Source organism: Falco rusticolus, chromosome 1 (assembly GCF_015220075.1).
Source record: "Falco rusticolus isolate bFalRus1 chromosome 1, bFalRus1.pri, whole genome shotgun sequence".
NCBI lineage: Eukaryota > Metazoa > Chordata > Aves > Falconiformes > Falconidae > Falco > Falco rusticolus.
Genome location: NC_051187.1, coordinates 79,179,839 through 79,202,133, shown reverse-complemented (window position 1 = coordinate 79,202,133; position 22,295 = coordinate 79,179,839). Strand labels below are relative to the sequence as shown.

General features: G+C 43.1%; 1 protein-coding gene across 8 annotated transcripts in view; it reads left to right on the top strand.

The window, feature by feature from the left end:
- SH3BP2 (SH3 domain binding protein 2) overlaps positions 1 to 22,295 on the top strand; it is a 93,909-nt gene that overhangs the window by 32,925 nt on the left and 38,689 nt on the right. The window contains exon 1 of one of the 8 annotated variants that reach the window (XM_037386211.1): positions 20,760 to 20,853. The exons of 5 other annotated variants lie outside the window; for them this stretch is intronic. In XM_037386211.1, coding sequence (XP_037242108.1) covers positions 20,813 to 20,853 — 41 coding nt within the window. In that variant the 5' untranslated portion in view covers positions 20,760 to 20,812. Of the gene's footprint in view, positions 1 to 20,759; positions 20,854 to 21,120; positions 21,264 to 21,380; positions 21,475 to 22,295 lie in introns of those variants that run through there. 2 more of the 8 variants (XM_037386260.1, XM_037386269.1) reach the window with 2 other exon arrangements.

Sequence of the window (22,295 nt, the reverse complement as noted above, 5' to 3'; positions counted from 1 at the left end):
ATGTTCGGGGGGAAGTATCTGTACCAGGCTTGGCCATTACCCAGAATATACACATAGCAGCAGGTTCCCTTTATGGTCTGTGTGTAATGACAGCAGCTGGCAGCTGCTGAAACCTCAGCTGAGAGCCTTTATATCTGAAAAATTCAAAACGAACAGCTTTAGAAACAGTGGGTCCTGTTTCCAATACCAAAAAAAGTGCAGTTTAATGTGCAAGGGCAGTGTTTAATTTTGCATACGACACACATGGACACTTTGGTATACAGCTTGGATGCTCTTTTTCAAAATAGCACTGATTTTGAACAGACAATAGGAGCTTTCATATGCGGAGTAGTAAAGTTGCATGGTTTTTCTCAAGAGTGAAATGTGTCAGTTTTATTCCTTCTGGTAATCCATATCCTTCATCGACGATTTTGAACAGATATTGGAGAACCAGTTCTTATTCTTCCTAAATAGAAGTAACATTCACATGAATTCACATTTCTTGGGGATCAAAGAATGACATGGAGGGTGTTTCAGAATACACGAGCAAGTTAAAAAGAAAATTCAAGCTCTTTGACCTCCAGCAAAATGAAAAACAGTGACAGGGATTGTTGTTGGTGGTTTTCTTTGTGGTTTTTTTTTTTTTTTTTGTTTTTTTTTTTTTTTGTTTAAGGGAGAGAATGAAAGGGTAAAAATACTCTCTTCAGTATGAATGTGAAATATTGCATTCCCCCAAGACATCAGTCCTTGTTCTTTTGCTGTGAACTTCACCTGATTTGTATTTCACGTAGAACCAAAGATACTGGAAAAAACCCACAACTTTTTTTCTGCTACCAATAAGTGGTATCCAACTAGAAGCAATGAGCCGTTTCTGAAATAGCTCCTTACCTGATCTCTGGTGGATCAGAAGAGCTATCCTGAGAGTTTCCTTTCATGGAGAAATTTTTTGAGGTGCTTAGCTAATGCCTCTTGCCAGTAAGAGATGCTTCCCCTGGGGAAACAGGGCACAGCAGAATGCCCCTAAGTTTCAGGTGTGCTGGGAGATCATAAAGGAGAGCAGGCAAGGTCCTCTTGGTGCCTCCAGGTGCAATACAGCTCAGAGGAATCAGCTTTCTCTTTAGCTTTCTCTTTTGCATCAGCTTAGGAAAAGAAATATTAAATAAAATGGCAAAAATACATCATTTAGATTAAACAGGATTCTGAGTGCTGGGGAAAACTGTGGAGGAACCGAGCTCATCAAGATGAATGGGCTCTGCAATGGCCAAAGACATTTTCAGGTTATCACAGGTAAAGGAATAATTTAAACTATTAGTTTATCCCATTAGTTCCTATAGTCACTGTCATCACTTACTAATTAACTCCAGATGTAACTCTAGGCTGACTATGGAAAACGCTATCAGTGTGCAGCATCAGCCAGAAAACTTACCTAAATCCTTGGATGCATAGCATAAAAAAAAAAAAAAAAGGAAAATACAGTGCCACAATCAAGGGAATGGCTTCAGCTGGCATGTTCTTTGTAGTTTTACTTGTTTCTAAAGAATTCAAGATATAAAGAGAGTTATAAAGCAGGCAGTGGAAATGATTATTCATGGGGATGGTATGCATGGGCAAACAGCGCAGAGCAGGTGATGTGCCAAATTATCGCACTGATGTGTTCTTGGGTGCGTGTGCTCATACCTGCCTCAGGATTTCACTGGGGCCAGGAGTGCAGCAGGAGTCAGTGCTCAGAATCCACAACGCTGAAAACAAATGCCATGATATTAGGTGGGATGGGTTTTTTTCCAGAGATACACAAATACTTCAGGGCATGAAAGAAGTATCTAGCAATGAAAATCTCACTTACAGGAAAGTTTTTTTTTTAATTTTCCATTTGATGGCTTGCTGCATGTTCCTTAGAGGTATTTAATGCTGAGCACTGCTGGAGAACTGGGTGAAGAATCTATATGGTCTAGTCTGGATGTTCCCGTATAACTATATGTATAACTCTTTTTATTTAGATAATATTGAAATGAATAAACTGTTCACTTGCGTACCTATTTCCAGGACAGGACCTAACTGCTGTAAAGTACCATCCTGTTATTTGCAATGTGAAACAAGTAGTTATCAGCTAACATGCCTGACTGAACTTCCTCATATTAACACTACTAACCAAGAGCTGGGCTTCTGCTTTATGTCTCACTAATCTTACTAAGAATTGTCTTGGAGGACGAGAGGTGTAGGCGGAGTGAGTGATAGGAGGAAGAGACATAGATAGTTTTGTGTACAAAACATTCCCCCTACGCAAACGGTACTCTGAGGGTAGCTGCTATTTTTAGTGTCAAATTTAAAAGCCACAGCCCAAAAATAAAAAAGTGTCACTACAAATTGTAGAAGTGAGGCCAACAGGTCAAATCTGGGCTCTTGCATTTTATTATTTTTTTTTCTTTTTGCAAGGTGGATGTGTGTGGGCTGTGAGGATGGTTTGAACGAGTCACTTTTGAGAATGAAGAACAATATGGGAAAGAAATGAAAAGTGCTTTAGGTGTTGATCATTTCCTTTTCAATAATAACAATTGAATGGAACATATTAGCAAAGCTCACTTACTGTACACCTACGTTTTCTGGTTTTAGACTAAGTTGGGTGCTTAGTCCAAAATGTCATCAGCGGCTCGATCTAGTGCTTCTTTTGAGTAAATCAGTTGTTTAAAAATGTGGTTTAGCATGGCATGTATTTTTATGCAGTAAGGACTATTTATGACTGAAAACTAGTACACAGTAAATTAAGGACTGACATTATAATCTACTTTTACCCTATGCTCATTCCCCATGAGGATGCTTCTACCCTTACGTGGAGAGTGAAGTAGCCAGCTCTCTCTTAACTCATCCTTGCTTGCTCCACCATCATTACCATGTCTTTAAGTCCCTCCAAAAGTACTAAATGTCTCACTTGTATGTATGTGAAGGTGTGAGATGAGGTTCTGTTTGGCCTCATGCTGTGTAACCTTGGGGGCTTAGTCCAAGGTCAATTTAGGCACCCAGGCACCTTTAAAGCTCTTGGGGCCTCAGCGGGATATTTCACTAAGTGGAACCAGTGTTGTCAAGCATTGAACTGAACCAAACCCAAACCTGACCTGCAAAGCAGCTTCAAAAACTTTTGTCCTCTAATTGACATGGAAACCTCAGTTTTATGTTATGTTGATTCCCAACAAGGAAATTAAGTCCCTCTCAGGGTAACAGCTCAGCCAAGGCTTGTGTTTCCCAGCAGGGACCTGTTCAGCCTAGGGCTGGCTGGCACCTCCTGTGCCCAGCAAAGCTGCTGTGTTGCTGTGCCTCCCTCCCTTCTGCCCCCACCTTTCTCTGCCTGTATGACTCTCCCTGTGTGCAGCAGATGTTTCTGCCCCTGCACTGCAACGCCGTGGTTCCTCCGCAGCCCTCAGCAGGGATTTTTCTGGCGTGGAGGGGTTCCGCATTTGCCTAAAGTGGGCTCCAGCTGTTTGGTTCCTGGCAGGAGGAGACTGACTTTCACATCACGGGGAGTGACTGCTGCTGCCTGCCCTGCCCCAAAGCCTGCCGGACCCCTCGGCGCTGATTTCCCACTATGAGTCCCATTGCATGTCCCTGCATATGGCTGTGGGATTATGCCTGTGTGGTCTTCCACCTGTGTCTGTGTGTGTGTGCTCTTATATTGCTATGTTGTCTGCATGCAGGCACACGTTTACTTGGTTGGCAATGGCAGAGAACCACAGTTTCTTTCCATCAGCTCCAAGAAGGTCGAGAGAAGTAGAGATGCTGTGCTAAGACAACCATAGAATAGTTTGGGTTGGAAGGGACCTTTAAAGATCATCTAGTCCAACCCAAATGCCTGGTGTCTGAGCTGAAGGTGGGTTACAGAGACATCACTGGACTTCCCATTTTTAAGATCTCTGAGTTTTTTCTGGGAAGCAGTTCAAGGCCACCAAATAATTAGGGATTGTTACTGGCCTCAACTGGAGCTGAAACAGAAGTAAGATTAAAAGGTGCCGGTCTGAATCTGGTTATAAGCGTTCTTGTCTAGAGAAAAATAAGTTGGGAGGAAAGAGGGTTAAAATAAACTTGAATTAATAAGTCTGCTGACTCTCAATAACTGTTCTGATATTTGTTTTGTTTGGCCTTTCTATCTGCATCATGATGTGAAACCCTACAGCTTGAGTTTCAGTGATTTCCCTTTGAAAAAAGGTAGTATTACAGCTCTCCAAAGACTGAAGGCTGAACTCCTACCACAGCTGGGATGGTGGAAGTGTGGAATAATGCCGCTGACCTCAGCCTCAGTTGCTCTAAATAATTTTATGAGGTACATCTTTAGTCAGGCTTTCCTGTCACTCTTGTGTGTGAGGAGTTTTTATGTGGGTTGGTCTTGAGTTTTTCCTTTTGCCTATTTTTTCTATGATAGCAGTGCCTTCTGAGAAGCATTGGATTGACACTTTGGACAAAGCCTCTGCCAACAGAGCACATACTGAAATACTGCCCAGCCTATGCTCTTGAAGCATAACCTGAAGGGTTCATTTGTTAAGAGATGAGGATAATACAATTTCTAATGCCACTCAAGTCCTGTCCCTAAGCAGCTAGAACAAAGATCTGTTTGTCTCCAGCCTCCTTCATCTTTCTTTTATTTTTTTTTTCTTTTTTCTCCCTAACTGTTGAAGGCATTTCCCAATGTCTTGCTCTTTTAGATAGTTTGACAATAGACTGAGTAAATTTCCCCCATTTCATGGTGATAATTCTGGTTATTTCAGGAAAGGTTGCTGTTCATTCAGTCTGGTTCCTTTGGGCCCCCAACCTGTGCAGTCAATATGTGGCTTGACATTTCATGGTCTTGTGTCAATGGAAATGATATGACATTTCATACCTGATCACCAGGTGGGTTAGTCATTCCTGGTCACCAATATATAGTTCTGAATTATTCTCTCCGCTGCTTTTCCTCATACATTTACTCCAATTTTCTGTCTTTTGATTTCCAAGGGGTCTTGGTTTTGAGTCACAGCTCCTATGGGCTTTGAGCTGCTACATCAGCTCAAAGGTGTGAAGGTGGTCTCGGCATGTTGCTGGTGTCACCAGATAGCACACATGGGTCAGGGGACCAGTGCTTTGCTGTGGAAACTTATTTCACTGACAGCTACAGTGGATGTGAAAGGTAGTAGTGACCGAAATATTTCTTGGTTTCTATCAAGTCAGACGCTGCTATGCAAGGGACAGGCACTTTTCTTGGTAGAGCAGCCATGTTACCTCCAGTCTTATTAGAAAACACAGAATTGCAACTGCTTATCTCAGAGCTGGGGGAATGTCCTGGCCTCGATGCATGTTATTTTGTGGTATTTTCAACAGGCAGAAAGCTCTCAAAAGCTCCAAGGGCTGAACCATTTCTTCTTGATAGAAGTATCTCATTGTCCTTTATCTGTGATACTAACTTCTGTGTGAAATCGGAGACCCCTGCATGCAGAGAGTTCTTGCAAAATCCCTTAAAGAAAAACTTTGGGGATTTGTTTCCTCCAAACATTATCGTTGCAAACAGCAGATTATCATTTGGTCTGGTCTCAGTAAAAAAAGCCAATAATTAGCATGTACTTTAATTCCATTTATATATTTGTATCATTTCTTGTGTTATCTATAGGCATAAAATATAAGTTTCAGTGCATGAAGCTAATTCATAAACCTTTGGCAAGTGTAGGTACAGGATTACTTATGAAAGTGGTGGTGCATAGTGCTGGCTAAGAGATAAGAATGGGAAGTCTTTACTTGTTGCGTCGGAAGAGATGCAATTGGCCCCACTTCCATTCCTTTCCTTGCATGTCCTGCTACCAGATGGGGAGACCTGACTTCACGCGGCCACTGTGGGCAGGAGATGGCAGCCCTTTGCCAAAGTCATGCTTGCACCTCCAGGGCAATGCTACCGATGGGCTTGTAGAAGGCGTGTCAAAATACCTTTCAAAAAGGATTAGAAGAAGTTTTGCAGAGATAAATTGCGTGGGAAGGGTACTCATGAAAGAGTCTGCACAAGAGGCTGGTTGCAACAGATACCATTGTGGTTCTTTCTGAGGAGTGTATCCTCCAGTGTGAAATGTAAAGGACAGCAGAGTTCCCAACCATGGAGGTCGAGGAATTCATACAAGTAATTTTTTGTTTCTTCACTAATATTTTACCAACTTTTGGTGAGGTTTTTTTGTGTCTGGCTCAGAAAATAAAAGTATATATTTTAACTACCCATTTCTTTATATCTCTCTGGAGACAAGGGTGGTTTCAAAGTTGCTGCCTAATCTTCATTTTCATTGTAAAGATGTGGTGATCTTTAACACTGGAACACCCCTGGAAGTTTTCAGCTTCCCTTATGCTGGTCTGAAATACCCAGAGGGTAAGAGAATATTGTCCGCAGGAACTGAGCAGGCCAGTTTGAAAGGTGTTGCTGCAGAGGTCAGCAGAAGCATCTCTCCAGCAGCTAATGGTAATGAGAAAGACCTCTGGCATGTGGCAAGGTGAGGAGAAAACTCATCTGAACCCCAGGTGTCCTTGTGAATTCCCAGCTTTCAAGGACAGTCTGTTTGATATTGCAAGTTTGGAAATCTTGGGAAGGATTTGCCGAGGTCAGCCTGAGGCAAAGGATTGCCCAGTGCCAGACCGTAGGAGATATTTTCACTGGCAGGCTCAGCACCTCTCCGATGGTGAGCAGGAGGCAAAGAGTAAGTTCATGGTTCTAGGGATGCACAAACTGCTCATGTTAGCCAACAGGCACGTGTCCTGAAACAGACCTTGGCCTTGGCCACCACAATCAGTATTACTGGGACACAACTTCTTCCATGTAGAACCTGATGACCTTCTCTGAAATCAGACACCTAGAAGTTTTCTTTCCAGTATTTTCTTTTCCAGTAGCGGTGGTGGCAGCGCTCCCAGTGACACTGTGGGAAATCTAGGTTCATTCAAGTATTTTTTTTTTTGTGTGTGTGTGTGTGTCTGGGATGATAAAAACCCCTGTTGTATAGATACTTATGAGAGAAGATGCTGGGAACAGGAACCAGACACCTGGACTGCAATTTCTGCCTATGGGTTTCTCCATGTATGTCACTGTATGACACTGCATCTAAAATGTGCCATCCTCCTGCAGCAGGAACCCAGGCCTCTATGCTGTATTCCCTCCAATAAAAGGGTTTATCTTTATAGTCACTCTGCACCTTATGGAGACTTGATGTGCAGCAGTAAATATATGCCTTTGTGGTGCAACAGATTTTCAAGTGGTGTTATCAGAGCTGGCTCTTGGAAAGCAAGCTTAGTAACAAAGCCATGTGAAGAGATGTAGCTGATTTAGCCTATTAGCTGGACTAATTAGCCCAGATGGAAAGCAATGCTAATGTAGTCACTCTGCTTCTGCTTTGTGAACCAGTTTGTTCAGAGCCACCTCTGAAATTTCTATAAAGTAGCACATTGTCTGTGTAAATATATTCTCTGTGCTGCAAATCAAACCACTTTGTAGCACCCTTACTGCTTGCATATGCCATACTCATACCTTTATATGTCCTGGGGACCCCTTGCACAGGATCTACAAGTGAAAAAGGCATAATTTTCCCCATGTTATTTACTGGTAAAGTTTGTATTTCCTATTCTAGGTGACCTCCATCACATGGGATTTTTTTAAGGACTTTTAATATAAAAATTCCTTAATGCTGCGGTGAGATGTCATCTATTTTGCAATACCAGCCTAGAAGTCTTTTATGCATTATTTCTGAAGTAGCTGTCAGTGTCGGCAAACGTATTCCAGTAAAAAGATTAAACAGTCTACACGGCAGCATACAAAGCAGACTAAAAAGTAGGTTAAAAGAAAGATATTTCTGAGTGGGTTGTCTTTACATAGGTATAAAACATAGAAGGAAGAAAATGAAACACTGTTTCTATGATCAAAGCTATGATCAATTATGTAAGGGTTGAACAAGGATGACTGCTTATGAATAATTCTCCTTCTCTTGACTGCTAGGTGTCCTTTAAGAACATAAAATACGATTTAGAAACAGACTACCGAGGACTGGAGTGAAATTGCATAGGAAGGTCTGGGGAAAAGATCAAAGTATACCAAATTGTGCTGAAGTCTATATGAAAAACCATAACGAATGTTGGTGAAACTGAAGCCTAAAAGAGTGGAGGTGGAGAAACTGAAGCTGTACCATGGGCCTCAAAGAAGAAACATCGGATATCCATCTGCCATCAGGGAGAAGGGACACCTTTGCAGGAAACAGGGAATGTGTCCTTTCGGCTGTTTTGTTTGCCATCGGTGTAGTACCCTCGCCAGAAATCAGGATGCTGTGCAACAGTGCCGACTAGCAGGCTGTTCACCAGATGGAAGCATTAGAGTCAGACATGGTGGTGAAAGGAATGTGCTGGTGTCAGAGCTTAATTTCCATGACACCTAATCTGGTTTAGAGAAATCTCTAGGAATTTGTAGCAAATTGCCTGAGAGGTGGTAAGGAATTTAGAGAAGGAAGTGATCGGAGAAATTTCTCAAGGCCTCAGGTGCCACCCAAAGCACGACAAATACTGGAGGGCAGATAAAACATGTTCCAGGGAAGTTACTTTAAGTTTTCAATCGTAGCTGTAATTCTGTGCAAATGTTCATGTGAGTGTCAGCGCTCACCGAAAGCTGTGAAAGGGTAAGCAATAACATGTATTTGTCTAAATGATAATTGGTGCTAGTGAAGAGTGCAGCGTATTTGGTGCTTACTTGAGGCATCCTTACCAGAAAGGCAACTGGTCTTAATTTCCTAATATCAACAGAAGGAAAATTTGCTTCCTTAGCTAGTTCTTTCCACTCTGTATGTATTAGTGGTCCATACCACTAAATATCTTGGGCTTGTCTTTATTTAGGACTCTGTGCCGTCTGCTAATTTATCCGTGGTTACTTTCTTTTTGCTTCCATGTCAATGACAGAAATAGTAGTGTTAGTCCAGCATAAAACCCTGCTAGAAAAACACTATTCAATGATGATCCCCACTGTGGATGTGTTGAAATCTTTCCACTAGTTCTGAATCTGTGTGCTGTTTGGGTTATTTGTATTTTACAGTGCCACCTTTGTATCAGGATGTCAGGGTTGAAACACTGAATACATGCCTATGTTTCATTGAATCCTTTATCTGTTTTTTCCACTATTTTACCCAAGATTGACAAACTTAAATCCTTTATCTGTTTTTCCACGATTTTACCCGGGATTGACAAACTTAAATCTTTTGTTGCACAGATCTCCCCCACAACGTGTTTGTATGTTTTTAATGTTGGCACAACAGTCACATTATTCCAGTCTTTTGGAATTTCACTCTAACTGCATTTGATATTGCTAATGCCAAAATATATCAAGAAATATCAGTACTCCATAGCCTGCTTTTGTACAATTCCTGAGTGCAAATAATGCAGGCAGGTTGCTGTAACAGTATTTATCCCGAGATGCTTTTTACCATCATCTGCCTTATTTACTAATTTGACTACAGTTCATCATTTTCATGTGATGTGGGTATATAGCATTCCTTCCTCCAAATATAAACTAAATATAAATATAAACCAAACCCCTTAAGTACTTCTGCATTTTCTGAATTGTTATTGACAGTTTTATCATTTCCTTGGACTAATGGACCTTCTACGATAGCTAGGGTTTATTTTCTTCTTAATGCACGTATAAAATTTCTTCTTGCTATCTTAACTTCACTCCCAACTTCTTCATAACTTCAGTCTTTTTTAACATTTTTCTGCCATACTTTAGCAGTCACCCACCCCATGGCCACCTGTTATAAAACCTGTCTCTGGCAGGCTAAAAACAATCCTCTTATGAATGTACTTCCCGGAGAAAATGGCTGCTCACACACAGCAGGACCTGAGTGACCTGCAACCCAGAAGAGACAGGGGCTCGTAATTGTTTGCTGAGACCATCCATACCTGTGTGCAGGGGTTTAGCTGTGGGAAAAAAACATTTCTGATGGTAAGCGGTGCCCATTTGAGTTCAAGGAATTTAATACATTATGTGTTCATGTGAGCGAGCTGCATGGGGGTGCTGCTAGGTCTACCAGCTGATCCCATGACAAGCTGAAGATGTCTTCAGCAAGGAGGTAACCAAGCCCTTGATGTTCCAGAAAGCGCTGAGGTCAGGATATGGGTTTGCATGAACCTGCCAGACTCTGAGAACATGACCTTCACTTCAGTCTCTCTGACCACTGAGAGAGTGGAGGAGCCTCTTGCGCAGGCCACAGAGATAAAAAAATGGGGAGGAAATGGCTAGCACATCGTACCTTCAGCTCAGCGTGGTTCTCCTACAATAGCTATATCGATTCGTAGTAGAGGGGAGAGGAGAGCAAGCGCACAGATGTATGGAACTTCTGGTTGCCTGCACATGAGCACCAAGTGCGGTGTGAAGCGCTCTGAGCTGCAGGGCCGTGTCTCCAGCTCCAAGGACACGGGTGCCTTGTGGCTCCCATGTCATACCTGACAGCTCCGTGTGAAAGTTCAGGACGCCTTAAGGCATCTCAAGTGGCAAAAAATGCAGATGTTTAGGCAACTGAATTAAGCCCATTGAGTGGGAGTCAGATGAATGCACCGTGATTGAAGTAGCTAAGTGGAGATATCTGATTTGCAAATAAAGCTTCCTTCATAACTGATGGAAATCTAGTGAGTGCACCCTAGTAATTTGATGAATAATAGGGGGATGCATTTGGATAAGCTGAGTAGCTCTTTGGAAATACTGACCAAGGGTGGGACACCATTGCCTCAGAGGCATGTCGTGGCTAGTCAGATACCTTGGGTACCTCACCTGGCCCCTGGCTGCTGCTCCTGGGGTGCAAGCCCTGCATCATAGCTACGCTCCCTGTGCAGATGTCGTGGAAACCGTAGGGTATCTTAAATAACATTAGCCATTTATGTGTGAGCAACAGGAAAGCTATAATCAAGCCCTAGAACTCCACTGCCTGCAAAGGAAGTTCACATACAGACATTTATATTTCTGTATCTTAATCTGGAGCTGAGTCTCACTTACTGTGTTTGGTACAGAACTCACATAGGTTAAAATAATTATTTCCAAACCTACTGTTGTGCTTATGCAAAAGGTAGCATTTCTAGATTGCACATCAAAATGTAGCTGCTGTAGGGAATACTTTGTGTGTTTTATTTTTTAACCTGTGCAGGATATATCGTAGGCTCAGATGCTCTATGTAGAAGCAGAATTTACCGGCAGTTTTCTGTCCCTTGTGCCACTGAGACCTGCAGTCTTTTCCAGTCATTTATGCATATTAGTGAGGACAGGGTGGGGAGAGTATTAGCATACCTAGAGATGTACACCCGTGGCCTGAAGTGAAGGAGGCGTATTACTACTGTGTGAGCAAGAAGCTGCAGTGCTGTATGATTGGCCCTTATAATATAAATAACAGCTTCTGTCACCTTGGTTTTGCTATCCTTTATTCCTAATGGGAAGTGATGTTTTGCAATAAAAGAGGCTATTGCAAAGATATTCACAGGCAGCAGTCTGTTCACATCAGAGAGAGTCTTTCTACTCCTGCAGGCACATCAGTTCTGATCAAGGCAAAATTTTCTCCACTTTCCCTGAGGAAAAAGTCACTGGAAATGTTTCGTGGCATCAGTGAGTTTTGCGTGAGCAGAAACAGAGGAGAAAGGCCTCCTTTTTCTCAGTGGTTCAATATATCACCAGCTAACTCTGCCCTGACACACAGGAGAAGATTTAGCTTTGAGTGGGGATGGCAGAAGTTAGTGAATAATTTCTTTCATGAGAAGATTTCAAATCACTTTACAAACAGTAAGAAAATAAGCTTTGTAACACTTGGTAATGTAAAGCAAGGTGAAGGAAAATTCATGTCATACTGAAAATATGTGGTTGGCTCTAGTTCAAAAAATATAGGGCTTGAAAAAACAAGCAACCTCCCTTATCATTATAGCAAGAACAGACATAGTAATAATATTTTAAAAACCTATGAAGAAACAGAATGAGCACTGACTGCTTACAAACTAGTTTGAGATGTGAACAGCTCAAACCTTTCAGATTTTTGACAGTAGGAATGAAACCTTGTAGGCAAGGACAATTTTACTCTGCCCTGAAACTTTCGTTACCTTGTTTCACCAGCGGTTTGCTAGCCTACAAGTTTTCTGAGAGTTTTCCTATAGACTTTCAGTTGTTCAAGTAACTCTGGGGTTTGTGACTACTGTTTTTTCTTACCATTATCGTTATCTGTTCTTGATATGAAGACAAATATTATAATAGAGCTCACTGATAGACCTCAAAGATCAGATTGGTGTAATTCCTCCTGTATTCTTACTTCATACTGCATTCATATTCACAACCCATGATTCTAGCATCAGCTCTGTTCTATCACTCCACACCATCTCTTGTGCTTGCTTATGATGATCTATCCTATATTGTATCTGTTTCTGCCTTAAGACTATGTGGGACATGGATATAATTTATGGTTTAAATAACTTTGTGTCATGTAAAGTGTTATGTTTATTTATGGATAGTAAAATTGTCTTGAAGTGATGAGTCATAGAAGATGCCACCCCATGTCTCTCTTGTTTCCTTATTCCTGATCCGAGGCTTATAATTTCATTAGGACTGTTACAGTCTGTGTAAACTTGCCTTGAAAACACTGCATGTCAAACACATTCTTCAATCTAAAGTGGGCTGTAGAGTTTGTAGTCATCAGTATTATGTCTGTCACAGGGCATGTGCTCTTCAGAGCTAGACTGCACGGTACCAGACAGCTTCACCAAGAATACAACACTGCTTTGTTCGTTTCTGGCTATGTTTTTTGCTTATTAATTGAATTCTTGGCACAGTTTTTGGACAGATGTCTACAGCAGTCACAATCACAAGACTGTTTTGGGTCTTACAGTTGTTAGGTTTAGTTTCTAAGGAGCTTTCAGCTTCTTTTTCATTGTCTGTGCCCTTTTGAGACATAGCTGTCCTCTCCACCACCTTTCTGAAGGGTGAGGCAATTTTCTAGATAATTCTGAGTTTAGAACCTTCTAATCTTGATAGCACTGTTATGTCACAACAGCGCAGTTTCCATATCCAGTCCACAGGTATTTCTAACTTCAGAATTGGAGGTGTATATTAAAAAGACCAAAAAAATTCAGAGGTGCTACTTCTGCAGAGCTTTTACTGTTTGTACTAGCTTCCCCTGGTTCTTACAGAAAACCCCAGCAAAATTCATGCTGAATACAGCAGGCAATAGATTGAGCCTGATGAAAGAGCCTGGTCTCTTCTCCCAGATAACAAGTGACAGGACAAGAGGAAATGTCCTCAGGTTGTGCCAGGGGAGGGTTAGATTGGATATTAGGAACCATTTCTTCACTGCAAGGGTGGTCAAGCACTGGAACAGCTGCCTAGGGAGGTGGTGGAGTCACCATCCCTAGAAGTGTTCAAAAAACACATAGATGTGGTGCTTAGGGACATGGTTTAGTGGTGGACTTGGCAGTGCTGGGTTAACAGTTGGACCCGATGATCTTAAAGGTCCTTTCCAACCTGGATGTTTCTATGATTCTAAATACAACATGATGGCTCAGATGTTAAGAATCAATCTGCTGGTAGCGTTTATCAGATGGCCACAGAGATATCAGCTGAGGCACTCTCCCAATGATAAGGGAACAATTTATATATTTTGAGAGCAGTGATGATAATGCGAGAACATTTTTACTGGTCATATGAAAGGTCCATCTAGCCCAGTATTTTTTTTTCTCCAGCATCTAGAAAGGGGTAAACTTTCTGGAGGGGTGAATGGTATATTTTTTTAAACTGATGATAAGTTTTGCTGCTTTACGTTTTCCCAGGCTCACTTGACAGCCATCTGAACTCCTAGCGTCCACACCACCCTGAGGCAAGGAGATCTACAGCCTAATCACACAATTACCACCTTCTGTAGTATTTGCCTATACCCTTTTTGCAATGGCGGAACTAGCACTGCACGCAGTTCCCAGGCTGTGAGGCTTGATGGGTTTACTCTACAGCATAAGGCTGTTCTTTGATTTGTTCTTGGTTCCCTCGCTAATAATCGCTAATGTTCTGTTTGTAGTTTTACTCTTGCTAAGCATTGAACAGCCAGCTTTTTGGACCTACTACAGCTCAGGCACTCATTCCTCAGTGGTAATAACCAGCTCAGGCCCCATCATTTTATATGCTAAGTTAGGAAGATTTTTGCAATTATTTGCACTGTGTTTTAGCTTGCTCTGTTGCTCAGTATTATTAAGTCCTTCCTCACACTCAGCACTTATCTTTACTACCCCAAAAAACTTGATATCAGCACATTTTATCTTCTCCTTTCTCACAGTAAGTTTTGCATTACAGTGCCTTTATCATGTGGTATATGACTATGTTGAACAGCTTTATTTCTAGTTCCCAAGGAAGGAAATTTCCTGCCCCCCCCCCCATCACTCTGAAAACTCTCTGTTTAACTCCAGCCTTCTTTTTTCCCATCTTTTAGCCAATGCTTTTGCCATTGGTGCTCAGCTTCTTGAAAACTCTTTGAGGAGTAACTGCACTGAGGGTGTATAGGCTGGATCAGCTGGATGTCCCTTTTCACATGTCTAGCGACTCCTTTAGGGAACTCCAATAGATTTACCTGTGAGGCGTAAGTCCTCTTTCTAAGAGCTATGCTGACTCCTCCTTGACACATTATTTTTATTGCCTCTCCTAATTCTGTTATTATACTCTCTATTAATTCACCCTGGTACAGACGCCATGTCTGTAGATCCCTGACTCTCTCTTGGAAACATTAAAAAAAAAATCACAATCATATGTATTACCTTCCTCTTCTCAGATAAAATGCTGCTTTTAAGCAAGAGGTTATACACCATAGTTTGAGCTATATTCAGTTAGAACTCCTGGGAGAATACAGTCTTGTTCTGGTAATTATCTGTTTATCTTTCTCACTTACAGGATAGCCGTTCCTACTGATCTTCCCGTTTGTCACAGATTCTCTAACACCTCTCCCATAAAGAAAGGGCCTTGCATGTAAACTTCCCTAACTCTTTCTAGAGAATTAAGATGTTTATTCAGCTTGTTTGTAATGCTCTGCTATGATCTGATCTTCTCTGAGGGTACCTTTAAACCTTAATCACATACTGACTCTACTGGTTCGCTGGTATGCTTCCAGCTCTTGATGCATTTGGAAAAGGATTTAGTCTTTTTTTATACTTTTTGCAAGTTGCTCTAAAACAGCAGTTATGGCCTATTCTATTATGCTTTTAAGCTTTTTTTATTTATTATTTTCTTCATTTGGACATGCATCACTTCTTAAAGGATCTACATCCTCACAGGATGAATAAGCAATAAAAAATCTGCTACAGTTTTGCTCAGTTCAAAAGTGTGATTACAGTGATGATTTGTGCCAGAAAGAAGCTCAAAGCAGCAGTTAAAAGAGTTAAATAGTCTTCATGCTGTCTAACAAGGATTTAAAGATAACTGTGGGAGAAACAGAGCAAACATAGCCCACATATGAAGAAAGATTTGAGAAAGGGCATAAGGATGTCAGCACAGTCAAAGGGTGACTCAGTGTCCCGTTGTTAGGGAACAAAGCTGGAAACTGCCCTGGTTTCCCTAGCAATACTTGCCACCCACACCAGCAACTTCAGCTCTCTCCACCAGGCAGACGTAGGCAGGAGCTCCATGCTTTTTCACACTAGAAGGGTTTTGGCACTGCTGCTGCCTTCAACCCTTGGCTTCTCCCTCCTTTCGTTGTGCCTAAAATCAGCCCTGCTCCTGAGAGATGCCTGCTTTCCCATTCTTCTAACGATGGTTTCATACCTAAATCCTCCTACGTGATATTGAAACCCTTAGCCACCAAGTCCATGCCTTCACAAGCACTTCTGAAGCTGAACAGCTCTGAAAGGTGGTATTCCTGTGCTGGATTTTACGTCTTGCCCTTCACTCGTCTTGGTGTAAGCCATCATAAAAAGGTTGTAGTTATGTGAGTAGTAATCTCTTGCTGGAAACTTCACAACCATTTAAGTTACATTGCTTTGACAAGATGAAAATAATTTTATTCACTAGCAGCAGACTGGAATTGTTCTGATGATTTCTGTTACTGTGCAGTTTGCTGAAAGAGACTGGAAAGAGTAGGAGGAGATCACAGCATGATGCACTCAAATCACGAATTGTATGTTGGAGGTTTATCAGTGTGTTATTTGGGATTCTCTGCCCCTGCAGCTATGGCTAGATTTCATTTACTCAGTTTCAAAAGTGAAAAAAAGAGCACTTTATCTGGAGGCAAGTTTCACTGTTGCTGTAGATTTGGTGTTTCCTGTCATTCTTACATACATGCTTAGTGTGAAACAGATCACTGCATTTTGGATTGTAAGGAAATATTCCTGTGGAACATAGGATGGAAACTGATGTTTCTTACCTGTCTTAACAGATCACAAGGTTAGCAGATGAGGTCATGTGGGAAAAGTTCATACTTTCTGCTAATAAAAGCAGGCAAGTTAAAGAATATGCATCCTTCTAGTCTCAGTAATGGCCTTCTCAATAAATAATCATGCAGGCTGAAAATCCCAGCTATCCAGTGTGGTTATTTCCTCCAAAGACCTGGTAGGTGACAGATTGCTTGCTTAGAATTTTTATGAATCCCTATTTTTCAAATACTTTTCATGTTCTTCCTAGATATTTCATGCAACTGCAAAACATGTTAGCTGAACGGACAACCCTGCGTCTCCCACGACAGAACTCAGTAACGTAGATGCCAAAATATAACTGCTTCAACACAAACACACTGGAAACCAGGCAGAAAAGATGGTTGTTTTCTGTAGAGAGGAACGATACAACTTGATTGCAAATGCAATGCAGCAAAAAAGAAAGGGAATGATCTGTGTTGTCAGCAACAGTAATGACAGCAGTGAGATTTCCTCTTGTCCTGTGCATCAGCAAGACTGTAATATTGAAGACAAAGAGACATGTACTAGCTGTCAGCCAAATATGTTGGAGAAGTATTAGTGAGTTTATTTCCTTAAAGCTTCAGCCGAAAGTGTGACAGAAGTGGGCAAAATGCCTTCACGAAGCCTTGCTTTTTCTGGCCTGCTTCCTCCATCCATAATGAATTGTTCTGTCTCCACAGGGATATACTTGGGCTCTGGAATATGTTATGTAACAAATTAATTGCAGTATTTGTCAGCATTAAAAAAACGCCAAACAACAACCCAACAAAAAAAAAGCCAAAACAGAGGTTTTATTTTTACCAAAGGTTTGGTAAAAGTCCTATAAACACAACAGAGAATATCACTAATGAAAACATTTGCTCTCTTTTAGATCTTTTTCTCTTTGGAATTTAAAAATTTTTTATGTTTCTCTGGCATTGCTAACAAAGTACCCTCTTTGTACCGAAATATATTGTCATTTTAATGTGTGCCTTTTGGGGAGAACAATCAGAATCCTTGTACCTCTCAAAGCGAATACTATTATTTGTAAGTACCGCACTGCTGCTGAGAGGCCCCATTAGGGCCCCCTGTGATAGTGCCTCTGGAGCCAGATTTGTGCTTTCAGTCTGCATTCCCAGGTTGGGATAGCAACTAAAAGAAACAGCAGCAAGGAAAATCAACACTGGCCATGATTCTGGAGTAGAACAATAGATTGAGAAATACCTGAACATATTTAAAGCATTAGGTGTGTTGCATATTTAAATAGGTGATCCGGTCCTGAATCCCATAGCTGGAATCTTGTTAGTGTCACAGTACCAGCTTTTAATCTGGCACGTCTTTATTTTTGTAGTTACAGAATTCTCTAATACTTTTCCAGCAGAATACAAGTACCTGAAATTTGACACAAATGTTTCTATTTCCTTGCGAGTGAGTATGTTTTAGCATAGTTTTTACAAGGTAATTGATAGCGTTCCAACAAAACAAAAACCCAAGCAACCCTCCCACTCCACTTTTACCCCTACCCAGGTTAGCATTTTGGATGATGCTTGGTTTGGTGCAGACAGTTTACACTGGGCTCTTTTCAACTTCTGTGCCACGTGAGTGCATAAAAAGCAAGGAAAGAAACTTTTACAGAGCAGCTAGAGCTCAAAGTGTGTAGCGAGCCATCACAAGTGGGAAATCTGGTATAAGCAGAGATTCTGCAGGAAACAGAAGGACAGAGTGATCAGCAAATGTAAACCGTGCCTCAAGCCCAGGAAATGAGACTTGCCAAAAGTCAAGCTAAATTAGACATGTGAAGAAAATTATAGCAAATAGACCAAGGGCTGGCAAGCACATTAAAAAAAGAGAAAAAAAAAGAGAACTGGGAAAGAGGAAGCAGGGCTGCAATGCAGTGAAGGACAGCATCTTTCTCAGAATTCTGGGTAAGCTGACTAATGAAATCACAAATAAATATTTTCATAAGTCTGTTACTTTGGGAACCCAGTCCAGCTAAAAATCACATACTGTTTTTGATAATGAGGCTTATGCAAATTCTGTGTTGAAGAAGAATGGAGGTGAAAGCAACATCGCAGCTATATCCCTTCAAACTGATATGCAAATTTGAAGAGAAAAAAAATTAAGCATGTAGAGGTAAATGGGATAAAATTGATTTTTTTTTTTCCCCCAAAGTAGACAATGCCAGACTAGTCTGACCATTCTCTTTGCTAAGAGCACGGACTTTTTAGATTAAGGTAATGTTATATTTACTGATGAAATGAAGTTGGGATGTTTCCTTGCTACAGATTATTGCAATTCAAAATAACTGGATGGCTTCAATGACTAGAATAATGTAAGTTCAATTGTATATAATACAGTTGTAAGCTGGCAAAAGCTTTATATACAAGTAACGAGTTCATCAATTTGAGAAAACTAAGAGCAAGCTCATAAAATAAATATGTTTTCCTGGCATTGCATGAGTGTGATCCTAAAAGGTACTGGGAACAGTGTTTTCAGGAAGAATAAGCGTTTGAGTCCTTTCAGCTGGAACACTGCATGCAATTTAGGTCATGCGGAAAGCTTAGCTTGTACAAAAGGCAAACTCAACTGGGAAGAGAGATGGAGAAGGGCCTGTTACCCTGTAATAGAGTTTGTATAAAGACGTGTCAGTTTAGCCTTCAGTTTGGGGGTGGGGAACATTTTCCAATATGGAGCAGGACCAAACAGGACCAAATATGCCTTTCCAGAACATTTGGCAGACCACACAGGTTAATGCTCTGCTATCCAGTAATAACACACGCAAATTTTAATCATGGGCTGTACCCTATAAAATGAAGTCACAGGGCATATTCAGCCAACAAAATGAAGGTTCCCCAAACCTGCCTCAGCTCAATGCTGTCAATGCACTAATCTGTCTTCTCTGGAGACTGAAAGTTCTGGGTTTAGTCAGGCAGGAAAATAAATGCTGTAATTTCCACCAACAAAGTCAGGATGTTCTGACACAGAACTTGCACTGGAATCAGTAGAAGTGCTACATACAGCTTTCCTTTTTGTGGTCTTCATGTGGGACTTAATTGTGTTACACAGCCTGCCCATAGTTATACACAGCTGGCAGCCTGTGCAACAGAGAGCTAAGGCCAGGGTAAAGGCTGCTGCTGGCTGCAACTGAGATACATGCTGTGGGAAAGTGTATGGAATTTCATTTTCCTTAGGCCCTGCCAGTGCAATTACTCCCTTGTACTCAGAAATGATCTTTTTCTTCATGTAGAGACTCCTTCAAATCCAACAGTAGATGTTAACAGTGCTGCATTTATATTATACATCAGTCAAGGATCACCCTTAAACCCCATTTCCTAACCAGCTTTTGGCAGTGTCCGTTTACTTAGAACACAGGGCTTCATTGCACAGACCAAGTACGCTATTGTATTCAGAAGAGGGATTCTCTTTCCTGCTTCATACTGCAGATTCCTGTGAATGACAAAGAAATATACTAATTAATGGCATTCACAGGATGCATCACGCCACCTTATTTTCTGACACCAGGAACTACTGTAATACCATTGTAAAGGTTAAAGTCTTTAAAACCTAACGTATTAACTGAATAATCACCAAAGGAATCTGCTGGTTTGTATTCAAATAAACCTAGAGAATTATGCAAAGATCAGTGTTCGAGGAAAATTGCTTTATTAAGTGCTCATTTTCAGTTACATTCTTGTAATAAAAGTAAATGGAGTTAAAACTGACCACTACCTCTCATACCAGTACTCTTACAGTAGTAATACTACTTTGTCTATAATTTTGACAAGACAAAAAAATGCATTCGAAGTTGCTGAGCATTATTTAAATAACTTTTTGGTGTTTTTAAATATTATGCTTTGGGATATTTTTAAATGTTGGTTTGATTTTTCACTTTTCTGTTCATCTTATTTGAAAAAAAAAATACATTTTTTTTCCTTAGAAAAATAAATCTGGGAAGTAATAAAAGGCAAATGGAGAAACAAAGAAAAGCCCAAGAGAATCCAAAATACTAATTTATGATTTTAACAATTAACATGTGAGAATGAGGTGAACTTCATCTTGCCAAATTTTAGAAGTCACCTTTTAGAGCACTTAAAAATACCTTTCCAACTATGTAACATCTCTTGGGGGTACAGGTAAACCTCAGAGTGATGGGGTCTAGCTACCGTGGATATGGGGAAAAGCTGGATGGAATGGGAGTCGAGTGCAGGGACGACCCAGCGCCAGCGTGCCAGCCAGCCTGCAGCCAGCACGGTGCGGGGACCCCGGGCTCTGCCGGCCCCGGGCCCGCCCTGCAGCGCCGCTGGCACCGGTACCAGGGCACGGCGGCCCCCAGCGGCCCGGAGAGCCGGCCGGCGCCCTCACGGCCAGGCTGCCACTGCCCGCCGTGCCCTCCCCGGGCCCGAGGGGCCATGGCCGCCCGCCCAGCGGCGCCTCCACCCGCTTCCCGATGGACACAGGACTCTGGCAAAGGCTCGTCACCATCTGCAGGTACGTTACGAGCCGCTTTCTCCCTTCCCCCGGTGTCTTCCAGGTAGGGGCCCGTGTCAGACCGATGCCAGACAACACCCGCCCCTACCGACCCGGGGCACGGCAGCCCTTGTGGCACCGGCGGCCGCTGCTCCGGCACGGCGCGGCACGGCGCTGCCCGGCGCTGCCCAGCGCTGCCCAGCCCAGCCCAGCCCAGCGCCCGCCCAGCTCCCCTGGCGGCGGGGCAGGCCGGAGTACCGCGGCGCGGCTGTGCCGCCGGCAGCTCCCACCGGTGGGGCGGGCCCGTGCCGGCAGGTGAAGGAAGGGGCGGGCGCTGGGCGCGCTGTCGGCCGCGGAGCGGGGATGAGTGGCGGGCGCGGCGGCTGCCGCCCGCGGAGCTGAGCCGAGCCGAGCCGGGCCGGGCGGTTGAGGTAAGCACCGCTCCGCACGGAGCCCTCCCGGCGGCACCGGGAGGCGGAGGCGTTCCCGCGAGCCGCCCGCTGCCCCCCGCGCCCCCGTCCCCCCTCACGGACCCGCGCGGGGCCCCGTGGCGGGGGTGGCGGGAAAGGGGCGTCACGCGCATCCGCGTCCCCTTTCTCGCCGGCTCAGCGCGGTGCCGCGGGGCGCCGGGAGACTGCCGAGGTGAGTCAGCGGGAGCCTGGCGGGACAGCCCGCCGGCGGCCCCGGGAGCTGCCGCCTGGCGTGGGGGTGCTGGGGGGAGGCCGGTTTCCCTCATGAAGGACTTCTGGAAGTTTCCCTGGGTTCGGTCCGTGTCCTTCCGCAGCTGCGTGTCGGTGGGATCGCAGGTGACCCATGGCGCGGCGGTGGGGATGCTGCCGTGCCCGCCGCCGAGGGAAGCGGTGGGAAGGCGCCTCGTGTTTCCCTGTCCCAGGGGCTGGCACCTTCGGTTCGGTGCCGCTTTGGTCGCTTGCAGGTGGAACGTGGGACAGAGACAGCTGGGCAGTGGGAGCCCGCCCGCCCCTGAGAGGAGGAAAGGCTCTTCAGGGGAAAGAGCAGCAGTGTAGGTGCTTCCCTCCGGGAAGGAAAGGGTGGAAGAACTGCACTGTTTCCCTGCTTACACCGAGCTTTGGGTTTAGTGTTGAGTTGCGAGGTCAGGAGTAATTGCCTAGCATTTCCAGCGAGAACATAAATACATGTTAAAGGTTGAGGCAAAACTTTTTAGAGATGAAGTATAGAGCACAAAGGCATTTTTGACAGTATTTGCTTCATTATTCCTATCTTCTTCATATCCCTTCAGTCTCGGGAGCTCCCTCATAATCACTTGGGTCAGGCTGTTACTTCTGCGTTTGAAGTTCCTGTGCATCTACAGGTGCAGGCTCTGTGCAGGCGATGTGCTGCGCTGCTTGTATCACTAGAAAGCAAGGACACCTGGCACGTGTTTGTTTAATTTGTCAGCTTTTTTCCCCACAAGGGACCGGTGCAAATTGGTAGCAACTTTAAGA